This window comes from Maniola hyperantus, chromosome 20 (assembly GCF_902806685.2).
Source record: "Maniola hyperantus chromosome 20, iAphHyp1.2, whole genome shotgun sequence".
Taxonomy (NCBI): Eukaryota; Metazoa; Arthropoda; class Insecta; order Lepidoptera; family Nymphalidae; genus Maniola; species Maniola hyperantus.
Window position 1 is genome coordinate 3,389,282 of NC_048555.1, and position 23,253 is coordinate 3,412,534.

At 37.5% G+C, this 23,253-nt stretch overlaps 2 protein-coding genes across 3 annotated transcripts; both read right to left on the minus strand.

Moving 5' to 3' along the window:
- Positions 1–3,019: 3,019 nt before the first annotated feature.
- LOC117992092 (uncharacterized) lies at positions 3,020–20,619 on the minus strand. Its single transcript, XM_069505506.1, has 21 exons — positions 20,420–20,619; positions 19,399–19,528; positions 19,149–19,258; positions 18,441–18,600; positions 16,457–16,576; positions 15,526–15,790; positions 15,078–15,283; positions 14,571–14,821; positions 12,666–12,819; positions 11,929–12,060; positions 10,965–11,101; positions 9,582–9,608; positions 8,940–9,107; positions 8,287–8,503; positions 7,967–8,110; positions 6,838–7,681; positions 6,244–6,524; positions 5,641–5,819; positions 5,001–5,177; positions 3,980–4,130; positions 3,020–3,411 (listed from the first exon to the last, which is right to left on the minus strand). The coding sequence occupies exons 1-21, from the start codon at positions 20,512–20,514 to the stop codon at positions 3,073–3,075; spliced, it is 4,287 nt and encodes a 1,428-aa protein (XP_069361607.1). The 5' UTR covers positions 20,515–20,619; the 3' UTR covers positions 3,020–3,072.
- A 1,000-nt stretch (positions 20,620–21,619) lies between these two features.
- Positions 21,620–23,240, minus strand: Datp (purine phosphoribosyltransferase family protein Apf). Of its 2 annotated transcripts, none has more exons than XM_069505201.1 (4): positions 23,080–23,240; positions 22,804–22,929; positions 22,427–22,512; positions 21,620–21,925 (listed from the first exon to the last, which is right to left on the minus strand). In XM_069505201.1, the coding sequence occupies exons 2-4, from the start codon at positions 22,913–22,915 to the stop codon at positions 21,698–21,700; spliced, it is 426 nt and encodes a 141-aa protein (XP_069361302.1). In that variant the 5' UTR covers positions 22,916–22,929; positions 23,080–23,240; the 3' UTR covers positions 21,620–21,697. The 2 variants fall into 2 exon arrangements, with proteins under 2 accessions (XP_069361302.1, XP_069361301.1); XM_069505200.1 differs by having other exon boundaries at positions 23,020–23,238.
- Positions 23,241–23,253: the final 13 nt, after the last annotated feature.

Genomic DNA, 23,253 nt, shown 5'->3' on the forward strand with positions numbered 1-23,253 from the left:
CGCAGAACAAAGACGGTAAACAGTTGCGCAAATATCACTGTAATGAACCTGACCGCATGAACTAAAGCTCAACTTAAATGCCTCAGGCAAATTTACATTTCGCACGTACCAAAAATCTTAGATTAGGTTATTTAATCCAAAAAACACAACACAACTCACACGTCCGACATTTTCATTTATTGACTTTTGTTGTTTTTGTCAATGACCAGTGCCCTGTTTATCAAACATTACAAGTCTACAAGCTACAAGTTACAAGTTACAAGAACTTTTTTACAAACTCTTGTAAATTATGTTTATCAAATAATTTCACAAGACTTGTAGGATTTTACAAGACTTGTAGAACTTGTATTTTTAATTTATAACACTTTATTTTTGCTAAATTGCAAAATAATTTTTCAACCGCAATAAATGACGATAAAATAGAAATTACGGTACCATAACTAGTCAAGTTATTGTTAAAAATAATTTTATTTTTCAAATAATTTAATTTTGTGTTAAATAACCTATTTGTAAAACCTGTTGCTTCTTATTTTACTTACCTATCTACTTTTATTTATTCTATTTCGGTACACCAACAGAAAGTACCGACACAAAAAGTTTAAATTAAAAATATTACATTCTTTTTCATGAATTAAGGTTAGACTTAAAATTTGAAAAAAAGGATAGACTATAAAAAATTTCGCTATTCGAATTACACTGCAAAAAATGGCGAAATCTGATTCGAAAGTTACAATTATTCTTCAATTAAGTAATTTGTGACAAAAAAGATATTTTATTTGGCGCATTTACTGATAAATTATCTTAAGGTGACGCAGTACGATCAACCGAACCTGTTTGCTTTTCACTTGACATTGTATGAGAAAGGTGAGAGGCACGATGATTTTCACCGAAATCAAGGGTTTAGGAAAAGTATTTTTGAGAAAAAACTACTAGCTTTATGTTTACAAAGTATAGTTATTTCAACTAATGAATAAATAAACTATGTCTAATGTTAAATTCCTGTACAATTTTCATACCCCTAATCTTATTTATTAACGCCCAAAGTTGTCATAAATTTTGTCTTAAAATAGGAATCTTTTGAGACTCGTAACTTTAAAACATATTATTTTTTTAATGTTTCATATAAATAAACCTAGATAATGACGAGATTAATCTATATAATACTTAGTTTTAAGCATACAATATCAAATAATGTAGTAATTACCCTCCTACGTTTGTATGAAGAAAGCACCGAACTGAGCCCACTTAAGACCAAAAAATAGCAGAGTGGAAAGAGATACTATTGCTATGTCAGTCGCATGGACTTGTATCTGCCGAAAAAGATTATGCCAGCATACTCGTATGTACATGAGACACGTTTTGGTCAAATTTAAAAAGAGCAGCATTGATAAGTTTAATAAAATTACACCTTCGAATTATTTTATAGTTATTTTACCTATTTACTACTAGGTACTAGATAATTTAATTATTCTTTTATACAATATCATACTTGCATACAACTTGTAAAATAAATTAAGAGTCAACGGAGGCTCTCCAACTTTTTCGTTACAAGTTACAAGCTGCAAGTTACAAAGGCATTTTTGATGAACAAAACCACAAATACAAGTGTGAAAAACACTTGTATTACAAGTGATATTACTCGTAGCTTGTAGTTTACAAGTGTAGTTTTGATAAACGCATTCTTGTAAAAATGCAAAAATTTACAAGAGAAACGCTTGTAATACAAGACTTGTAACGTTTGATAAACAGGGCACAGTGCTGCCAGTGTGATTTAGCAGAAATACAACTAAATAAAGATAAATTCAAATATTTTTTTACTTCTTAGAAAGAATTACGAAAAAAGCTATACAAAAAAATTTATACTTAACTTCTTCTTCTTTTTTTCTTCTATTCGGCTCTTTATACCATCGTTTTGTGATTCGCAAAAATTCCGCCAATGTAAATTTAGTAGAGAAACAACGTGATAATTATTGTTATTTTACTTTTTCTTTTCTTTTGAATACAAGTTAATTACTTTTAATAAAAAAATAAAAAATAAAATAACTCTTTTTATAAAAGCTACCTACAGTACGCGCGGCGAGAGTTTGGCTTTGACCGTTATTGCGCAGAAATCAGAAATTGGGTATCAACGGGCAATTAGTGGGGTGCGGGGCGGGTGTGTAGGCGCACGCGGTGCTCTGATTGGCGCTCCACTGCTCCAGTCGTTCCCTACAGTACGTACCCATGCGCAGTAATCCCCTCCACCCGAAGGTCAAAGCCAAACTCTCGCCGCGCGATCTGTACCACTTTAGTTGTTTTTTTTGAGCTGGTATAATCATGGAATGAGACATACCGCCATCTATTGACGACATTGGAAAACATACGCAGCACCTCTGAACTTGAATTTTTGAATTACTTGATTATAATACTGCTAAATTAAAAATACTTGTTAAATAAGTAACAACCCAGAATTTTGCGTACTATGTAATTTTGCAGTATAGTACGCAATACATTTCCCTACTTTTTGATCTAAGTTTACGCACCCTGGTAACATGTTGGTAATTTGTCTATAATCTATGGTAACTGTTGAACTGACAGAGGGTAGGTACGTACAAGACACTAATAGATGGCGCTGACTGCTCTTTCTGCAAGTTTGAGCTTCCAACACGGTCAAGCATGGTCAAGCACGTAGATTTGTTTAGCTCATAGAGATAGGTTTAGCTTGATGTGCCCGTCAAGCAAATGGCACTTTTCTCATAATAAATTATTCATCATTCATCCAAGCATCCAAGCATCGAACACTGTCCGAACGTCGCGTCAAGCAAAAATATAAATCGCATCAATCACGCGTCAAGTTCAAAAAATGCTTTACTCAAGCAAAAATCTACGTGCTTGACCTTGGATGAATGATTACCATCTCTATGTGCTTGACCATGTCGGAACCTCTTTACGATTACACAAAAAAATTGACGATTTCTTGCAAATCTTGCTAAGTATTAAGTAAGTTAATTTATTTTTACTAAGAAATTAAAACAACGAAAAGATCACTATTATTTTATTACAATAAATAAATAATGTACTACAATCGAAACGTTATTTTTTGCCTCCAAAATCGCTTAAAATTAATATTTGTAATAAATACAGAACACGTTCGCTCACATCCTCTGGTGACTTAGGGGACAATCTATTTATGATAATATTCAACAAATCCTTTTCTTTCATAATTTCTATAATGGTTTTATCGTTTCTTTCTGCTGGGGTTAAATACTGCTTTAGTAGTTCTAGAATTAGTTTGTCTTCCTCTCTCGTCCATTCGATTGGTTCAGTTTTAATGGATTCATCCTCTGACATGATGAGCATGGACATGTCCGTATCGCTAGTATCTTGCACTTCAGTTTTGGTTACGATTAATTCGCATGTTTCTATTGGTTCCTGTATTAAAAGAAAAATCTCTTAGTATTATTATTATAGGAAAACCTTTTAAAAAAAGTAAACAATTTAAATTTATGATTTCTAAATTGTCTCTGGTCTGGTCTGGTCTGGTTGGAGGCCTCGGCCGTGGCTAGGTACCACCCTACATGCAAAATCGTGCTACTAAGCGATTTAGCATTGGGTTGGTTTAGAAACCGATCAGGGTAATGGGTTTAATAAAACTGTCATACTCTTTCCATGTTAACTCGCTTTAGACTGCAGACACTTACCATCAGGTGAGAACGCAGTTGAGGGCTAACTTGTATGGGAATAAAAAAGATGATGCTCACGACTTTATCCGCGTGGTTTAAGTTTTATTTAAGACTACCTTATGCCCGCGGCTTTGACCGCGTGGACGAAACGTAGATGGTGTCTACGTTATTAAAAAGCTATCTGCATGCCAAATTTCAGCTCAATTCATTCAGTAGTTTGAGCTGTGCATTGATAGATCAGTCAGTCAGTCAGTCAGCTTTACATTTTATATATATAGATATATAGAAGGGAAATTATGAAAATCAGAAATTCTCACATATTTAATAGTAGTGACTAGTTGTACTCTCTCATCTTGGTTCTCTTCTCTTCTGTCAGTTGTTTCAGCTAGAACTTCATCGGGATCGATGTTATCAGGTGAACGTTCTCGTTCTCGATCTTCATCTACGGCGAGCTGGGGCTCTTCCTCGCTATAAAATTTGATTATTTCTCAAAATATGCTTTAGACTGGCCGCATATTGGGGCTAATTCTGAACACAACCTAATTTTAGAGTATTCGCATGCTCTTCTTACTAATGTAATATGAAAAGGACAGACACAGTTTGACAGTTTTAAATTTAATTTTTAGATGGTAAAACCCGTGATTTTAGCACGCACTCGCGAACCTACTATTTAAATTTGTATTGTGCACTAAAATTTAGTCTTTAAATGTGAAAGTCATGTTCCGTTCCTTTTTTAGCAAAAATCAGTAAAAAGAAAAGGATGCAGATACTCTTAATTTAGTTTATAGAGAGACTAGAGAATCGGGGCCAATATCAGAAATTATTATAATGATAAAAATAATTGGGACCCACGGCTCAGTGCCAAATTCAGGCCTAAAGAATCAGTCACACAACCAGTTAGTTACTAACTTTGACCAAAGTTTCTTAACCATTGCGGTAGAATGACAGCTACAATGTCATGATCGCAATCACCTCTGACTGGTTGACGCTCGCTCACTATTGGATACAATGCATTGTTGCAACAAGAATAGCACAAGTTCAGCCAATCACAGCAATTGAGATAATTATAATAATGTAATAATGATTGATGTAGGTTTTACGAAATCCTCCTGCTGGCTATAGTGAATACATTTTGAGAACCCACTATATTAATTGCTCAATCGGTGTAGAATTAATTCCGCAGTGCGCGCGCTTCTATGTAGTTACACTTCACAGATTTTGCGGAAATTTAAAATTATAAAGGTAAACCGTATTTTTACATAACAATTGACACATAAAGCAAATATGGCGAGTGCGTCCGTAAAATTCATGGATTAAACACCATCCTACCTATCATACCTGCACGAATTATCAGCCTCATAATCCATAGTGACGGTAGATTCTTCGCAGACATTCCTTGTAACTTCGCACGTGCTTTCCGTTACTCCACAAACATTCTCTACACCTTCACAAGTTCTAGTGGTTATTTTACTTGGTATCTTGGCTTTTTGGTTGTTTGCAGATTGCTCCTTTGTCCTACAAGTTATTGCAAGGATTGAATTGTTATTATTTCAAAAAAAAGATCGATACCAGTTTTGGCAGTTTGTAAACGACTTGAAGTTGACGAATACAAGGTTTATTTTTTACCCGACTACGGCGAAGACAAAGGGAAGGGTTATGATTTTAGCAGTCTATGTACGTATGTTTGTATCCGATTCTATGTGTTCCACCATAGCGCCTGAACTACGGGACCGATTTCGATGAATGAGGTGCCAATTGATTTGTTGTTGTTTTGATATAATTTAAGAAGTCATCGTGACTTTAATCTCTAATACTGATAGCAAAGAAACGAATACAAAATTAAATAATGATTCTCCGCCTTCCTCCTCCCAATAGGCCTCCTCTAGGTAAGCACGCTCCATTGCATCATCACTTGCCATCAGATCTGATTGCAGCCGAGCGCTAGTCTATGAATTAAAAAAAGGAATGGATGACTTACTCCTCCTCTTTCCGTCGATGTGGGAACAGTGAGAATATATATCGCGCTAGTTCAGGATACTCATCTACACTCATCAATAGCTCACAGCAAATTTCACAAGGCGAGACTGACTTGTTCGTGAAAAGTTCTTTGATTTTCTCAAATAACTCGTGACGCTTCACACTATCTTGCATTTGTTCCTGAAAATGAAAAACTTGTTTACTCTTTGTTTTTTTTATCCGACTACGGCAAAGCCAAAATGGAAGGGTTATGATTTTGGCAGTCTATGTATGTATGTAATCTATGTGTGTTCCACTGTAGCGGCTAACTACTAGGCCGATTTTGATAAAGTGAGGTGTCAATTAATTCGTTGTTATGGTCCAGGTGTCATAAGCTACATTTTATACAAACAAAATCGATCTGACGGATGTTGCATTTGGTATAGGGTTAGCTTTCATCTCGGGGAACGACATAGGCTACTTTTTATCTCGGAAAAGAGAAGAGTTCCCGTGGGATTTTTAAAACCTAAATCTACGCAGACGAAGTCTCGGGCATCATCTAGTGAATAATAATCAAATAACAGTGTTCTATCATTTAGAATACACACTAAATATAGAAACTTACCTCGACTTTCTTGAGTAAATCTTCAACACAATTGCCTATGAAATACTCTTTGAATTGCCCAAGGGTGGCAGCCTGCTCCGCCGTTAGAAATCCCACAAACTCTTTATACATATCCGCTAAATCCACATTGAATATTTTCAACAATTTCTGGGCCAAAACTAAGGGATCATCAGATTCTACGTCGAATTTTGAGAAAGTATTGTATACGGTGTTTTTGATTAAGTTATTTCTTACTACAACCGTCCGCATTAGTAGCTTCGTTTGGTATGATATTGCTGATGCTGAAAAAAATAACGCCAGTAGATGTACGTGCGTAAAATTAAAAAAAAATGTGTTCCTTTTGTTAAATAATTGTAAAACTAAAAATTAAAATGCCCTGAAACTATGAAATAAGTGGTTTTTTATGGGATTTTCAAATTAATTGTAGTATCAAAAATTATTAACTACCTCCATTCCACAGCTAAATCGGTTGTCGTGAAGGAGTAACAAACATTCAATTACTGATCCAAACTTTCACGTTTAAAATATAATTAGGATTCAAAACGACAAAAATTTAAACTGAATAAAAAAATCTACATTAAAAAAAGTACGTACCAAAGTCTTTCAAATTGAAATCCGATGATTCGGCCCTCATTTTGTTTTTTACATTTCGATTCTCCTTGAGTTTCTCTTGTAACCCAGTGTACAAAACATTCGAAAGACTTTTATAATTATTCACTAAGATTTTCAGCTTATTCGTTATCCTCGGATACTTTTTATTAGTACATTCACAATCTTTTTCCTTTCCTATATTAGGTTTCAAGTAATCTGTCATTAACGACTGTTTTACTTTACATATTTTCTTTAGAGATAAGCAACATGGGCAGTGGTTAAGTTGTTCGATTGTTCGCAAAGCATTATCGGATGTTATAACTATAAACTTTGTTTTTGTACTTATTTCGGCTATTCTTGTTTTATCTTCTACATCATTGTAGGCTTCTAAACATTTATTAGTCTCTGCATGATTTGTACTACTTATAGTAGTAGAACAGATAGGAGTAGTTGAACTATTAACTGTGCTAGTACGGAGAGTATATGCGGTACTTGAAGCAGTAGAACACATAGTTGTGGTGGAACTATTATTAACTGTACTAGTTTGGCCAATATTTAAAGGTATTAATTTTGTTCCTGTACTAGTGTTTACAAGGGTATAAATATTTGAAGCTATAAGGAAGTTAGTATTTGGCACATTTTCTGAAGTTGTGGTCGTTATATGTACATCGAATTTGTCCACATAGTTTGGTTTGGGAGTTGTCGGTAAATTGTTAGCACGGTTGCACGTTATGGGTTTTATAAAGTCGATAGGTAGAGCCTGCTTTTGTATCGGTTCTATTGGTTTGCCGGCTAGAACTTCAATGCCTTGTGGTATTCTTACGGTTTTCTTACGATTTCCAAAGACCTAAAATCATATAAAATAGATTTTTTGAAATAAATCAGTTAATTCATAACACACAGTGTGTAACTAGGACACTAGTAAAAACTTAGCGTAATTATTATACTAACTAAACACAATCCAATACCAATAACCATATATTTATAAATAAAACCATATTATTGTGATTTAGTATTTATCGAACCTGCAATGTAATAAATTATATTTATTTGAAAGTCTTGTAATAATGACTCAAGAAAAATATTAGATTCGCATTCAAATATGGTAATATAAGAATAATACTGAACTTACTTTAAATCGTTTGCTATTTATTGACAGATACTTGATCCAGAGCCGAGGCATTTCTATCTCGGGGTGTTCGTACAGCGTCAGTTTTGGATTAAATGGGAAAATCACATGCCTCACTGGATCTATAGTCCTCTCCGCAAAATATTTCTGTAACAAGAGACCTTTGTCACATACCTAAGTGTTAAATTATAACAGGGCTGGCATATAGGTACATACTTATAAAAGGCCTCAATAAAAAATGTCAAACAGAGAGCAAATGTCCAGCAGTGGACGTCTATCGGTTGATGATGATGATGTACAAAGTATGTAGAGAGAAAACTTACCACTATAGGATTTGATTTATCTTCAGATTTCCTCACACACTGTATATGTCCCAACAATGCTTTGGGGGTGAGCCAGGGGAACATGTGCTTGCTGACCAGACTCACAGTAATCATGAGACCCCATCGATGTCGGGGGTGCACTTTGCGGGGTGGTTTGAAGATTTTCGGGTTGTTTTCTACGTACCACCAGAATTGGTCCAATCCTAGCACTATGAGTCTGTAAATGTGAGCATAGAGTTTTTAATTTTTCAGTATGAGCAATGTATTAGTTTCCCCTAACCAATAATAAAGAAAGACATATACAGAGCTCCAACTTGTAACAGCGGTCTCTCTTTAAGTGCCTAACTCTCTTCACTCTTGTTTTAAAGTTCCCCGGATTATAATGGTAGGAAACACTGATCTCGAAGGAGTAATCCAAATACTAGCCATGCGTATAAGAAATGATAACGCAAAGCGTTTTGTGCGTGTACAAGGAAGGTGTTTTTGCAAAGCAAACATATACCATACTAATCTCACTCTATCAGATTACCTCACGGACTGTGTATGCCCTAACAATGATTTAGGGGTAAGCCAGGATAGCATGAGTTCAAGATTTTCTTTTTAATACTGGCAAAACCGGCAAAACCGAATTTATTACGATTTTAAATACTTACGCGTCCTCTGGGCGCGAGTAGTTAAACCTCTTGTTCATGTAATTGGCGCGGTAGGGCATACTCGGCAGCATGTGGGGGTACAGGAATACCGGACTGTTGGCGACCACCTTCTTGAAAAGTACGGGAAAGTCCCCCGTATACAGATTGTTCGCTGCGCAACGTCGACGGCTAAAACGATTTTGAAGTACTGCAGTAAGACTTGAGAGATTGCTTGAGACTGAGGGTAAGATCTATAGAGCGCACTTTGACTTTGTTTAGACTTAAGACAGAGTTAAAACGAGACAGAGCTATATTTCTCACATAAATCTGTCTCGCTTTAACTCAATCTTAAGTCTGAGCAAAGTCAAAGGGTGCTCTATAGATCTCAGCCTAAGTGTGACTTGGATCTCTTTTCGGGTGGAAGTAACGTTCATATGCCACTTCCGTAAAAATTACCGCCAAACAGATCAGCTATTTTGAATCCGCCATCTTATCAATGTGATAGCAAGTAATGCATAGATTAAAAGCTCTATTTTTTCCTCCTAGATGATATGATAAAAATCTTTAGCTGACATATTAAAAAAATATAAAAATGGGGTACCAGAGATAGATTTTCAACAAGCAAATTAAAGGAAAAATTTGTATTTAACAAACATTACTTACCATTTTTCCATTTCTGCTTGGACAAATCTGAAAGCAAAGGGTTAATAAATGTGTGCATTTATAGTAAACTAGCTTATGCCCTAACTAGCTTATGGCTAATTCCGTTGTACACAATCTCTAAACTAAACTGACACGTCTAAATCTATTGCTATCCCTTGCATAATATTGCTTGCGGAAAAGGATAGCATTAGATTTAGACCTGTTAATTTAGTTTAGTTTAAAGATTGTGTACAAGAGAATCGGCCCCATTATTTCTTTCATTATTGTTCTTAAAATAAACTATACACGTTAAATATGTAATCTAAATATATAAAAGTAAAAGGTGACTGACTGACTGATCTATCAACGCACAACTCAAACTGCTTTACCTACTCAGACGGACCAGAAAGAAACTCGGCGGTTGCTCTTTTCAGTTTAGTGAGTTAGTGGCGCCGATTCTGTTGTCTTTCTGTAAACTAAATTTAGAGTATCTGCATCTTTTTCTTTTTAATATTGCTAAAAAAGGACGGAACATGAATTTTACGTTTAAAGACTCGGCAGCAGGCTCGCGACTGGCAGCTAATGTCACGAGGTTTGACAGCTCTAAATTAAATTTAAAACTGTCGAGCTGTGTCTGTCCTTTTCATATCATCTTAGTAAGAATAGGATGTGAATACTCAAAAATTTAGTTGTGCTCTGAATCAGTACCAGGGTATTATTATTAACTAGCTGACGCCCGCCACTTCATCTACGTGGACTTTCAAAAATCCCGTGGGAACTGTTTGTTTGTCCGGTATAAAAGGAGGCTAGTTACTCTCCAGTCTCCAGGTCGTTCATTATACCCATGCAAAAAATCACGTCGAACCGTTGCTCCGTTGCGACGTGATTGAAGGACAAACCGACAAACAAACACAGTTTCGCATTTAAAATATTAGTATGGATTGATATACTGAGGAAGTTTAGTGCAATTCGCTCGCCTAATCCCTATATTTGTAAATCTAAAGGGGACAAGTACTTCATCATCATGATCATCAACCGATATACGTCCACAGCTGGACATGGGTCTCTTGTAGGGACTTCCACACGCCACGATCTTGCGCCGCCTGAATCCAGCGGCTCCCTGCGACTCGTCTGATATCGCTCGCAGTGTTGGAAGACCCCCCCACTAGGTGGACGACCTAGTGGGAGGTCTTCCAACACTGCGTCTTCTGGTGCGAGGTCGCCATTCCAGCACCTTGGGACCCCAACGCCTATCGGTTTTACGAACTATGTGCCCTGCCCATTGCCACTTTCAGGTTCGCAACCCGTTGAGCTATGTCGGTTACTCTAGTTCTCCTACGGATCTCCGCATTTCTGATTTGATCACGTAGAGAAACTCAAAGCATAGTTCTCTCAAGTACTTACTCTATCATCTTCTTATTCTCCTCCGTATCTTCAGACACAGAGGCCTCCCAGCTGCGGACGAGTTCTACTGCGGGGATCAGGTTGCATACATTCACTATTGACTTGGGGTTTTCACTAACGGTTTTGTTGAAAGTTTCCTGTAAAAAAAAATTGGCAGTTAGTGAAGACTGCTGACAGAAAATTTAAAACTATGAAATAACAGTGCTTTTTAGGGAAAAGGAAAAACGGAACCCTTATAGGATCACTTTATTGTCTGTCTGTCTGTCAAGTAGTACTTGTAGTACTCAAGTACTTCCCGTTGACCTAGAATTATGAAATTTGGCAGGAAGGTAGGTCTTATAGCAGACATGAGGGGAAAAATCTGAAAACTGTAAATTTGTGGTTACATTACACAAAAAAAATAAAATGTGTTAATGAACAAACAATTAGTATTTTCAATTTTAAAAGTAAGATAACTATACCAAGTGGGGTGTCATAAGAAAGGGCTTTACCTGTCTCTAATCTGTCTGTAATCTAAAACAGATTTTTACTGATTTTTATGCATAATACTACTACTACTAAACTTTTGATTTATCGTGCAAAATGTCGAAAAAAATACCCTAGTACGGGACCCTCGGTGCGCGAGTCTGACTCGCACTTGGCCGGTTTTCTTTAAAGAATACTAGCGATTTTAATCATGACTAATATTTCCCCTCCAACTAAGCGTAAAGCTTGTGCTAGGAGTAGGCACGACAATAGTGCAACGGGTGGGGTTTGAACCGCCAACCTTTCGTATTTTTTTTTAAAGAATATTAGCCATGTTAAATGACTAATATTCCCCTTTCCTTTCCAACTAAGCGTCAGGCTTGTGCTAGGAGTAGGTACGACAATAGTACAACGGGCGGGGTTTGAACCGTCGACCTTTCGGTTTTCAGTCCACTCCTTTACCGGTTGAGCTATTGAGGTTGTGCTGATGTATGCATACCAAATATTCCTTGTATTTAGGCGCGTAGGGCCAATGTATGGGGTGCACGAAGAGTTGCAAGAAGTTGGAAGCGGCGAGCTGAACGTGTTGCCTCAGTTGTTGCTCCAATATGGTCACTTGTTCGGGCGACATCTGTTGGCAAATGATTACACTGAAATCCAATAATTTTTATTTTTATTGCCAGATAGGCTTGTGTTTGACGACAATCTTGCTTAATAAAAACCAATAATGAGTAATTTTTACATACATACCAAATATTGCATCGACCAACTATACTACGGTTCACTTACTGCCTGGGCGTCGCAAACAGAGGCCCATTGAATAAGGACCCCGGACAGGTTCCAAAATAGTCAGGTATACTCCAATAAACAAGTGGGTCAAGCATATTAAATTGAAATAAACCACTTCTCTACCGCGGTTGTTTGACAGCTACAATGTCACGATCGCAATCATCTGTGATTGGTTAATGCTCGCTCACTATTGGCCACAATGCATTGTTGCAACAAGAATCGCACATATTCTGCCAATCAGAACAATTGAGATTGTAATAATGATTGATGCAGGTTTTAGACAATCGCCCTACTGTTTTGTTTTCTTGGGGGGGGGGGGGGGGGGGGGGGGATTACATAGAGAGAGAGAGAGAGAGACAGAGAGGACACATAACCAGCTTTGAACCAGGTTGTAGCTTTGAACCAGGTTGTAGCTTTGAACCAGTGGACCATCAACAGATACCTCACCTTGACAGTGTTGTCGACTTCAATGTTAACCGTGAGAGGTTGCGGCTTAACTAATCGCAGTAGGGACACGGGCGGCTGCGGGGGCGGCGGCGCGGGCTCCACCACCGGAAGCTCCCGCTCTTCTACTGAGATTGTAACAACACGAGGGCCTGTACTGGAACAAACAAAGCTCAGACTTACACACCGTTTCAGTCATCCACAGAATAACAAAAACAATGTCTTTCTTTGGGGGCATCCATAAATTACGTGAGGCGTTTTTTTTAATTTTTTGTCCGTCCCTACCCCCCTGGTGAGATGTCGTGAGATTTTATTCAACCCCCTCCCCCATCCCCCAATCTCACGTGAGATTTTTCAAAATGTGGGTTTCATACTTGAATGAAATTACTTATTTTCTTTCGAACGAATTAGTGAATGATTTTAATCATATTACGATTACGCTTGGATTAAATGGACCAAAATAGTATAATTTTTTTTGTTTCAATCAGAAAATTAGATGAGATTTGACTCGACCCCCTCCCCCCCTTAAACATCTCACGTAATTTATGGATGCCCCCTTTCCAGTCCTTCCTTCATTTCTGAAGGTCGTAGTCTTGGTGTTCTTGCAACCTCATGCGGATTAATTGTTTCCATCAGCTTCTATCGGAAACTTGTCTTGCAATTATAATATGAATTTAGCTGATGCCTAAATTACATTTTTCAAAATAAAAAGTGGCCTATGTGTTAATCCAGGGTATAATCTATCTCCATTCCAAATTTCATTCAAATCCGTTCAGCCGTTTTTGAGTGATTGAGTAACAAACATCCAAACATCCACACTTTCACATTTATAATATTACTAGCTGATGCCCGCGACTTCGTCCACGTGGATTTACGTTTTTCAAAATCCCGCGGGAACTCTTTGATTTTCCGGGATAAAAAGTAGGCTATGTGTTAAACTATCACTCTCCCGTCGCATGATGTGCCCGAAATAGGAGTGCAGGCGTTGGTAACATATGGAGGAAAGTCAATACAACAGGAGGAAACAAAAACAATAACTCAATTTAAAAACATCTACAACTCGATTAGTAAAGAGTTTTAAAAACCTAAATCTAAGCGGAGGAAGTCGCGGGCATAACCTTTTTTTTCTTAAAATGATAATATACTTTTTTTCAGTGCCACAAAAACCACAGTCGGTTTAACTGGGCCCCGATTCTCTAGTCTCTCTCTTAACTAAATTTAGAGTATCTACATCCTTTTCTTTTTACTAATGCTAAAAAAGGAACGGAACATGACTTTCACATTTAAAGACTCTAAATTTTAGTGCACAATACAAATTTAAACAGTAGGTTCGCGAATGCGTGCTCAAATCACGGGTTTTACCATCTAAAAATTAAATTTAAAACTGTCAAACTATGTCTGTCCTTTTTATATTACATTAGTAAGAAGAGCATACGAATACTCTAAAATTAGGTTGTGCTCAGAATTAGCCCCAATGTGATATATAAAATTCAAAGTCCTGACTGACTGACTGACATATAATTATATCAACGCACAGCCTAAACCACTGATCCTAGAGACATGAAATTTTGAGTAAGTGTTCTTTGTAAAGAGTAGGTATGCACTAAGAAAGGATTTTTTGAAATTCCACCCCTAAGTGGGTTAAATGGGGGATGGAAGTTTGTATGAAAGTCCGTCATTTTTCAAGTTATTTGCACGAAAATTGGTATTTGGGGTTTCGGTCCCAAATGAAGAAATACGTATTCCAGGATTTTTGGAAATTCATCCCCCACCTCGATTTTCTAAATTCCACTCGAGCGAATCGCCTAATTAATCGTGGTATGGTATGTACCCGTTTTATACAATACAAAATGTTGATACTGATACTGGATTTGAAGGTTATTTTCCATTAAATACTACTATACTCACGTTGTTGGTACATCCGACGATCCAGTAGTAGGAACTTCAGTCTTAGGAACCATAGCACTATCTGCCATAGATGTATCTTCTGTGCTGTCCTTGTTTGTCTCATGTTCGTCCACATCTTCTATCTCTATCTTGCCGACGGACACTCGAGTAAAAGTGTTACTGGTTTCAAATGTAATTCTGGCTGCTTTGTGAGTAGTTTGAGATTCGTCATCCGATATAGGCTCTTGTTTACCTTCCCAATGTGTTTGCACCTTTAAAAAAAGTGTTCGTCATCATTATCAACCGATAGACGTTCGCTGCAGGACATAGGTCTCTTTTAGTAGCTTCGACACGCCACGGTTTTGCGCCGCCTGAATCCAGCGGCTCCCTTTTTTCATACACAGGAAATGCCTGTCGCCTGGTGCAAGCCCCACGTAACCCCTCCGTTTCCCCTGACGGAGGGGTTACGTGGGGCTTTTATAAAAAAATATTGTGTACAATCTAAATACTATGTTTAACATAACCTACCACATCAGTTGTTTTTGGTACGCCCGAAACACCCCCTGTAGCTACAGCCCCATTGTTAGCCTGATTCAGATCCCCCTGTATGTTGGGAATGAGTTGGTTTTCCACGCTCTCTGGTATCACACTCATCAGTTCAGTCACCAAATCATTCAACTCCTTCTTTGATATTCTTATTATACCCTTTTCTAAGGCCTCTTCGTCTTCTTCATCTGTAAAGATAAAATAGTGTTTTGTTTTGTAGCTAAAAATAACAATTAGCTCTTTCTATTATAAGTCCCGCAAATTGCTATTGCGCTGGAACCATGTCTCATTAACATTGAAATGACGTCATTTTGACTTCAGCCGAAATAAAAATATACCATCAGCTCGAAACTTCAGTCTAGTGCTGACGTCACTAAAATGGCGGCCACGCGCATTAGCAATTTGCGGGACTTACAACCCTGGAACGTACTTGCATCAGGATCCGCGGCAACATTGTACTCTGGATCCAATTCATCATCATCTTCATTGGCTTTAGATTCTGGATTCATACACTCGCTCAGAAATTCATTCCATAGATCGTCCACATCTGGCATCGGAATATCATCGGGCGGTATGAACGAACTCTCTATATGCTCTATGGGTGTCTCTGAGAGGCTCAGTTTAGATCTAGTTCGGAGAGCTATGGTTGCTTCCTCTTCTAGGTCCAATTTTTTGCGAACTGTTGCTGAAACTTCCTAGAAAGATTTTTTTTTTTTACTATTAAAAATGTGTTACAATAAAACTGTCGAGTTTTTCGAGAGCGAAATAATGTTAATAAGAATTTTTCTACAAATAAGTAAATACCTGTGACCTGCGACATGACAGTTTTTTAACCATTTCAGTTAGTCTTAAGTTAATGTATTATGTCTATGTGCTTTGCAATGTAAATGTAATGTTTATTTTATTGTAATTTTTTATGTTTTATGGGTTTTCATGCCTGACAATAAAAACTATTATTATTATTATTAAAGCTAACCCTTATCTGTACAAATCATGCCCGCGTATGGTGCCAAGAATACTGGCTGCATTTACGCGCTGGACAGCCAGGCTGATCCTATGCGCAGTAAACGAGCCAGCCCTTCTTTCACAAGGATGAGGCTATTAACCGCAGTGAAATGTTTTGTAAACGTGGTCTTCACGGCGAACGGAACAAAAATATAACTCTCAATATGAGAGGCATACATACGGAATGAGATTGGAAAAATTCACACCTTTGAGAATATTATGGAGAACTCTCAGGCATGCAGGTTTCTTCACGATATTTTCCTTCACCGTTAAAAGGAAGTGATATTTAATTATACTTTTGCAATAATATTTGTATGGTACACAATACAACGCACATTATAAATAAAGCTACTAACTTGTGGCACCTTAAAGGGTCCATCTTTAACAACCTGTGGGGTTAGTTTCTTTTGGCTGGCAGGAGTGGCCGGTGTTCGCGGCTGCGAATCTAAATCACTGCACGTGACGTCATCGTCACTCTGAAATCATAATAAGTACAGTTATTATCAACCGATAGACGTCCACGGCTGGTCATAGGTCTCTTGTAGGGACTTCCACACGCCACGGTCTTGCGCCGCCGCCATCCAGCGGCTCTCTGCGACTCGTCTGATGTCATCCGTCCACCTAGTGGTCGGTCTTCCAACGCTGCGTCTTCCGGTGCGAGGTCGCCATTCCAGCACCTTGGGACCCCAACGCCTATCGGTTGTACGAACTATGTGCCCTGCCCAATAAGTACAGTACGCGGCAGAAAATAATGTCCATCGACCTTTAGAGACAGCGGTTTTGTAGAGCATTGTCTCTGTCATTGAGACCGACAAAACGTCAAATAGGTATGAGTGACAGAGACAACACTCTACAAAGCCAAAAGCTCATCTAAAGGTCGATGTACATTATTTTCTGCCGCGTACTGTATAAATGTTAGATATCATTATCCATATTTTGAGGCATTTCGTTAAAATTTGCAATTGTTTGCCTCTTATCAATAAAGATAATAAATATAGGTAAAGCTTATTTCAATGTCCTAAAACTCAAGGGTGATTTCAAATTTGTCGCAAAATACCGCGCGGAGGTAACGCGGCTGCAGCTTTATAAATCCATATAAATAAAAACGCGCGACTGTAACGCTACACCCACACTGCGGTCGTGCGTCATAGATAGAAATTATATGGATTTACAAAGCAGCGCGGCCGCAGCGCTGCAGCCGCGCTGCCTCCACGCGGCCACTTTGAAGGCGCAATAAACTACAACCAGCTCTGCTCTCTGCGCCAGTCTATCTAAACGACCCTAGGCAAAGACCACATTATGTGTCAAGCTTAGAGATAAGTTAAGAGCTATCTTTGTGTACAAGATACACAAGGCTCCTAGCTTGGTGACACACAATACACTTTAGCGCCACCTGTTGATGAGAACAGCAGAACTTTAAACTTCTTCCATTGAATCACTAGGCGACTAACAAAAATTAACCAACACGTTCGATCGCTACGCGACTCGCGAGGTAATTAGGCACCTACCGTGGCACGTCGCTCGCAGTGTGGCTGTAGGAGCTGACTAAGCATTATTGTAGGGACTGACTAAGCATTACTCGGTAGCCAAGGCAGGACGCGTACTGTGTAGTCAGTCCCTACCAACCGGCCGTTCGGTGAACACGCGCTCACAGAATAAAGGCTCCCCCAGAGCCGCGTTATTATCGGTCGATAATATCGCATGCGTTATTACGATATCTATTTTCAGTACATTCTGCACACATAAAAAATGTACACTCATTCAATGCATTTAAAACTGAATTAGCTGCTCACATTATGAGTAATGCGAATCACTTCGACAAATGCATTGAATGAGTACCTAAATGGCGAATATTTGTAAACTTTATTCTTAGAATTAAGTTCTCATGTAAGTGACTTTGTCTTTATGAGAATAAACGTCTTTAAACCTAACCTACATTTTGTATTAGGATGGTCATGTAGTTACACACTGCTGCGATAATACGTCCTACTTCCATTGCGGCGTTATTATCGCAGCAGTGTGTAACTACATGACCATCCTGATACAAAATGTACTGAAAACAGATATCGCAATAACGCATGCGATATTATCGACCGATAATAACGCGGCTGTGTGCCTTAAACTGGTTAAAAGGTTCGAAGTGTTATAATTAACTGTCCCAGTACTACACTCCCCAAGACTAACAGTGGTGAAGACTATCCTAACAGCTGAGTAACCCAACATGGCCAACTGCAGTTTGCAATATGTTTGTTCACTAGGATCAGGTCACTAAGCGAATAGCTTAAGCTCTTAGCAATAAGCGAAGTTCTTTGCCATAGCCTATCAGTCAAAGTCACTTACATCGTCATGCGTAGGTTCATATTCCTCATCGTCTTCATCATCAGGCAGGTCTTGGGCGATCAGAGCCTTCACTTCAGGCCTGGTCTTGACTGGAATATGCTTGATAGGAGTCAACTCGATGTGGTGCCATGCATTCCCGCGAGATACCTTCCTCAATTCCCTGTATGGTAGAAACAGATATAAAAAGGACTACTAGCTAATCAGTTGATTGCGCTGGTTAAGTAATGTTGACCCAAATAGTTAACTGGATGGGTAACATAGGGCTGTTGTGCACTCATCCGTATTCGGTTCGTATCCCCGATTCTTTGAAGAGGCCGTCATACAAATACGTACTCATTCGATTCGTATTTTAACGGAATCCGTGATTTCACGGATGAGTGCACAAACGCCATTAAGACGTTTATACACTCATCCGTATTCACTCCGTATCCGTGATTCTTCGAAGTGGCCGTCATACAACTATTTCATTCAAATTGTATTTTTTTCACGGATCCGTAAAATCACGGATGAGTGCACAAACGCCCTAAGAGGTTACAATTTAGCGTTTGCTGCTGTGGACAACAATCCTTAACATTGTCCATAATCTTATTGTTAAACTTAAAAGTTGAAATCCCATAACTTAATAAATAGAGCCCCCTACTACAATGCTAATATTGGAAAGGTGTCAATGCAGATGTAAGATACCCATGTATTGATGTGTATCCTTACTTGGCTTTTGCCCTTGTAAGCTTTGGTTGGAGACCACCTTCTATGCCTGAATCTTCTTCTTCTTCTCGCATCTTGACTAGAGCCAGAACATGATCGTTGGTCACTACTTTCTGTGGAATTTATACAGATTATTAATTATTATTCAGTGTCTCAATAGCTCAACGGGTAAAGGAGTGGACTGAAAACCGAAAGGTCGGCGGTGAAGTAGAACTAACTACCTATGTAGAAAGTTTTAAACACAAATACCTACCTTTAGAATTTTTTTAACGCTAACATCATCTAAGTTATTTTTGATAGCCAAAGTCTGTAAGTTTTTCTCTGTCTCCAGTGTATTTTCAGGAAGATCATCCTCGACATCACTGCTACTTTCAGTATCTTGTCTGAAAAAAATTTAAATTAATAATACAAACGCAACCTTATATTGATACATTAATTAATTGGAAGTGTCTAGCCAACCAACTGATGGAAGAAGAATTTATTTTTATGTAGAAGACCATGATATTGTTAGCTGATCTTTTACAACGTTGGATGAACAATTATACATTAATAGCTTATGCTCGCGACTTCATCCACATGGACTATACAAATTTAAAACCACTATTTCACCCCCTCAGATGTTGAATTTCCAAAAATCATTTTTAACTGATGTCTACTTCATAATAGCTATCTGCATGCCAAATTTCAGCCCGATCCATCCAGTAGTTTGAGCTGCACGTTCATAGATCAGTCAGTCAGTCACTTTTCTTTTTATATATTTGGATTTCCCCAACTGTCGGATGGCTAACAGCGTTCTAATTAATTAGTTAATTAAATTAAAACTTAATTTCTGTTTGTACTTATAACTATGCCAGGTGCCAGGTAAGTATTCAAAGAATATACACCACAGTAAAAAATAATAGATGTGAACCACAATGGTTTGGTTAGCTTTTTCACCAGCTAAAAACTGGCTGCTGTGGTTCATATAGTAGGTGACTATATGACTATCAATATCATACTAGACTTACGGAGATTACTCAGGTTGCCCTACATTTGTGTCTTCTATGTACACTTTTTATTACATAAAACTAATAAATAAACCACCAGTAAACTAATAAACTTGTACTAAACAAGTAAAGACAGGTTCGTTTCTCCCGGAAAAATAATGTGGCCTTGCACTATGGCATGAGAATTACGCTCCAATCGTTTAGAGATATTCTTGTATTATATTGTTGTTCAATTGATAGTTTATCAAATACAACTAAGATTGTTAAAAGTAAATCAAACGTAGGTACCGCTTTCGTTTTCTACCACGAACTCTAGGTTTGCTTTTTGAAATATTTTCCGAAGCAGCATTATTGGGCACTTGTTTTTCTTCATTATTATTCATTGCAACCAATAGCAATACGCATTTTATTTACAATTTTTAGAAATCTTTCTATTTTGTGCTTTCTATTGTTGACCTTTTTTTGGAAAATAAAAATAAATTGTACTTAGACTATAGCACAGAACACTAATCACAGATCAATATACTAGTCTGGAGACACTAATGCCACTCTTTGACTGTAGTAGCTAACATACAAATTCTTTGCTGCTAACAATAAACATACAAATTCTTTGAATGCTAATCTTTTATTTCTGGTCGGTGATGCTAATCAATCACACACTCACACCGACCATGCACTTATCCGATCCGAATTCGTGAAAATACGGATACGAAAAATATCTACGACATGTTATGTCTTAAGCTACCATACAAAACAAAAAGGAACGTATTTTCACGGACCGCGTGAGTGCGTAACCGCCGTATTGGTACTCGCAGAGTACATTAATTACTCCCACATAATATTATTTCTATACTAATATTATAAAGAGGTAATGGGGCCGATTCTCTAGTACACAATCTCTAAACTAAACTAAATTAACAGGTCTAAATCTAGTGCTTTCCTTTTCCGCAAGCAACATTATGAAAGGGATAGCAATAGATTTAGACGTGATATTTTAGTTTAGTTTAGAGATTGTGTACAAAGGAATTAGTCACAATGTTAAGTTAACGTTAAGTTTGTTTGTAGGGGGTAATCTCTGAAACTACTGAACCGATTTTGTTTTTCATCACTAAGAACAGTTTATGGAGATAATATTTGGTCTTTGAATGATTAAAATTGGACGTTTGGTTTTGAAGTTATGGCGAAATTAAAATATTACGATTTCTGCTGCACGGCCCGTTGTATTATATAAAGAGGTAATGTCGTTAAGTTTGTTTGTAGGGGGTAATCTTTAGAACTACTGAACCGATTTTAAAAATTCTTTCACCAATAGAAAGCTACATTATTCCTGAGTGACATAGGCTATATTATATATACACGGGTGAAGCCGCGGGGATCAGCTAGTATTATAATATACAATAGGTACGCTGCCGAAAGTGATGTAATTATTCTAACAGCTTTTGGTAGGAACTTGGACCAGATAATATAAAAATTAAATGCTACACAACATTCTTAAAAGTGTATGTATTTATTTTTGATTAGGAAACAATATTATAGATATTATACAATAATATAAAACAACATTTGTTACACAGTTTGCAGTGCCTTGTCATGGAATTCTGCAAGCAAATTTTGCATATCCTCGAATCCAGAAACTTCTTTAGCTTCTTGTAAAGGCAGCCACTTCAAATCTTGATGCTCATCTGACAGTGTAACTTTTTGATCTGGATTTTTTAGTTTAGCCAACCAATATACAACAACCTTTGGTTTACCGTTCACTTTATAGTTTAATATTTTTGATATATCTTTGTAGATCTGAAAATGAGAAATAAAATTAACTTAGACTCACTAAGGGACTATATGTCAGTTGTATATCTGGAATATCTAGCAATATTTATTTACAGTAGATATTGTTCTAAATTTTAGCTACTCGTTTTCCTAGGCCAGCTGAGGTTGTATCCTTCAACTAGTCTCTCCTTCACTCTGATGTTCCGGTTCAGGGTGCCTAGCCATGACCTCCACATAGCAAGACACGTAGTTTCAGCGGACTGGTTGAGAGGCTGCACTGAGTGTAAGAAGCTATTCCTGGAGTGTAACCTAGGACGGGCCGGTTTATGACTGAATAGTGGGTGACGTCTATCCTGTGTCTGCTTTGTTCTACCGAGCTAGAGACCGCTAGACGCACCTAAGGGGGGGCTATTCCTACCAGCTGGTACAGTTTTTCGGTAGGTGTTGGCTTCAAGAATAATAAACAATGTGTAAAATGTAAATACTTAGGGCATGTTAGGAACAAGAGCAAAAAGAATTTCAGTTTACATCCAATTCATTTTCAGATAGACCAGCCTCCTCTTTGGTTTCACGTAAAGCTGTCTCCCAATCTGACTCGCCAGGGTCTACATGACCTGAAAAAGTAAAGTGTAGTTCCTAATTAAATATCTTTTTACAGTTCAAAGTTTAAACTTACCTACTTACAGTACGCGGAGAAATTAATGTACACCGACCTTTAGAAAGAGATAGCGGTTTTGTAGAGTATTGTCTCTGCTGTTGAGCGGCTAGCGATACGACGGTCGGCTCAATAAAAATAAATTAGCCTTCCGTCGCGCGTCGGTCGGTCGGCTAGACACTTCCTAGATTTACTCCATAGTAAAATTTATTTACAGTGCCATTTAATAAAGTGTTTATATTATAGGTACCTTTTGGTGGGGTCCAGTGGTGCACTCCATAAGAAGTCTGTAGCAAAAGAAACTGAATAATTTGATTTGTATGTCTGAATATCACCAGACCAGCTGCTCGCGTTGGCGACATATTGGACTAACTCTCTAAAATTAATTAAATTAGTAATTAGATTAGAGATCTATACAGACAATTAATAGACATCGAATCGAAATACTTTGAAACGAAGTACCTACAGTTTATTAGTTCAGCGTCAAAAAATTTTGCTTGTACAATTTAAACATATTGTTACTCACTTTTCATTTTAATATCATTAGTAGGTAAAATTAAGTAATTCTAAAGTAAGTAATTAGTTTATTTAAAAAATACTGGGAAATGGGGTACCAGTATATTATATACTCTGTGATAGGCACCTATTATTTCTTGTTTTTTTTTTTTTTTAATCCTTTTATTTCTGGTCGGTGATGGGC

What these genes read in the sequence shown, in the direction of transcription:
- LOC117992092 (XM_069505506.1), bottom strand. Translation starts at nt 20,514, where the DNA reads ATGAATAATAATGAAGAAAAACAAGTGCCCAATAATGCTGCTTCGGAA. An exon ending in GCGTTAAAAAAATTCTAAAG is followed by an intron (nt 19,259 to 19,398) that starts GTAGGTATTTGT and finishes TAAATTCCACAG; the next exon opens with AAAGTAGTGACCAACGATCA. An exon ending in TACTCGCGCCCAGAGGACGC is followed by an intron (nt 8,504 to 8,939) that starts GTAAGTATTTAA and finishes TCACATTTACAG; the next exon opens with ACTCATAGTGCTAGGATTGG.
- Datp (XM_069505201.1), bottom strand. Translation starts at nt 22,915, where the DNA reads ATGTCGCCAACGCGAGCAGCTGGTCTGGTGATATTCAGACATACAAAT. An exon ending in CCACTGGACCCCACCAAAAG is followed by an intron (nt 22,513 to 22,803) that starts GTACCTATAATA and finishes TTACTTTTTCAG; the next exon opens with GTCATGTAGACCCTGGCGAG. An exon ending in TATCTGAAAATGAATTGGAT is followed by an intron (nt 21,926 to 22,426) that starts GTAAACTGAAAT and finishes TCTCATTTTCAG; the next exon opens with ATCTACAAAGATATATCAAA.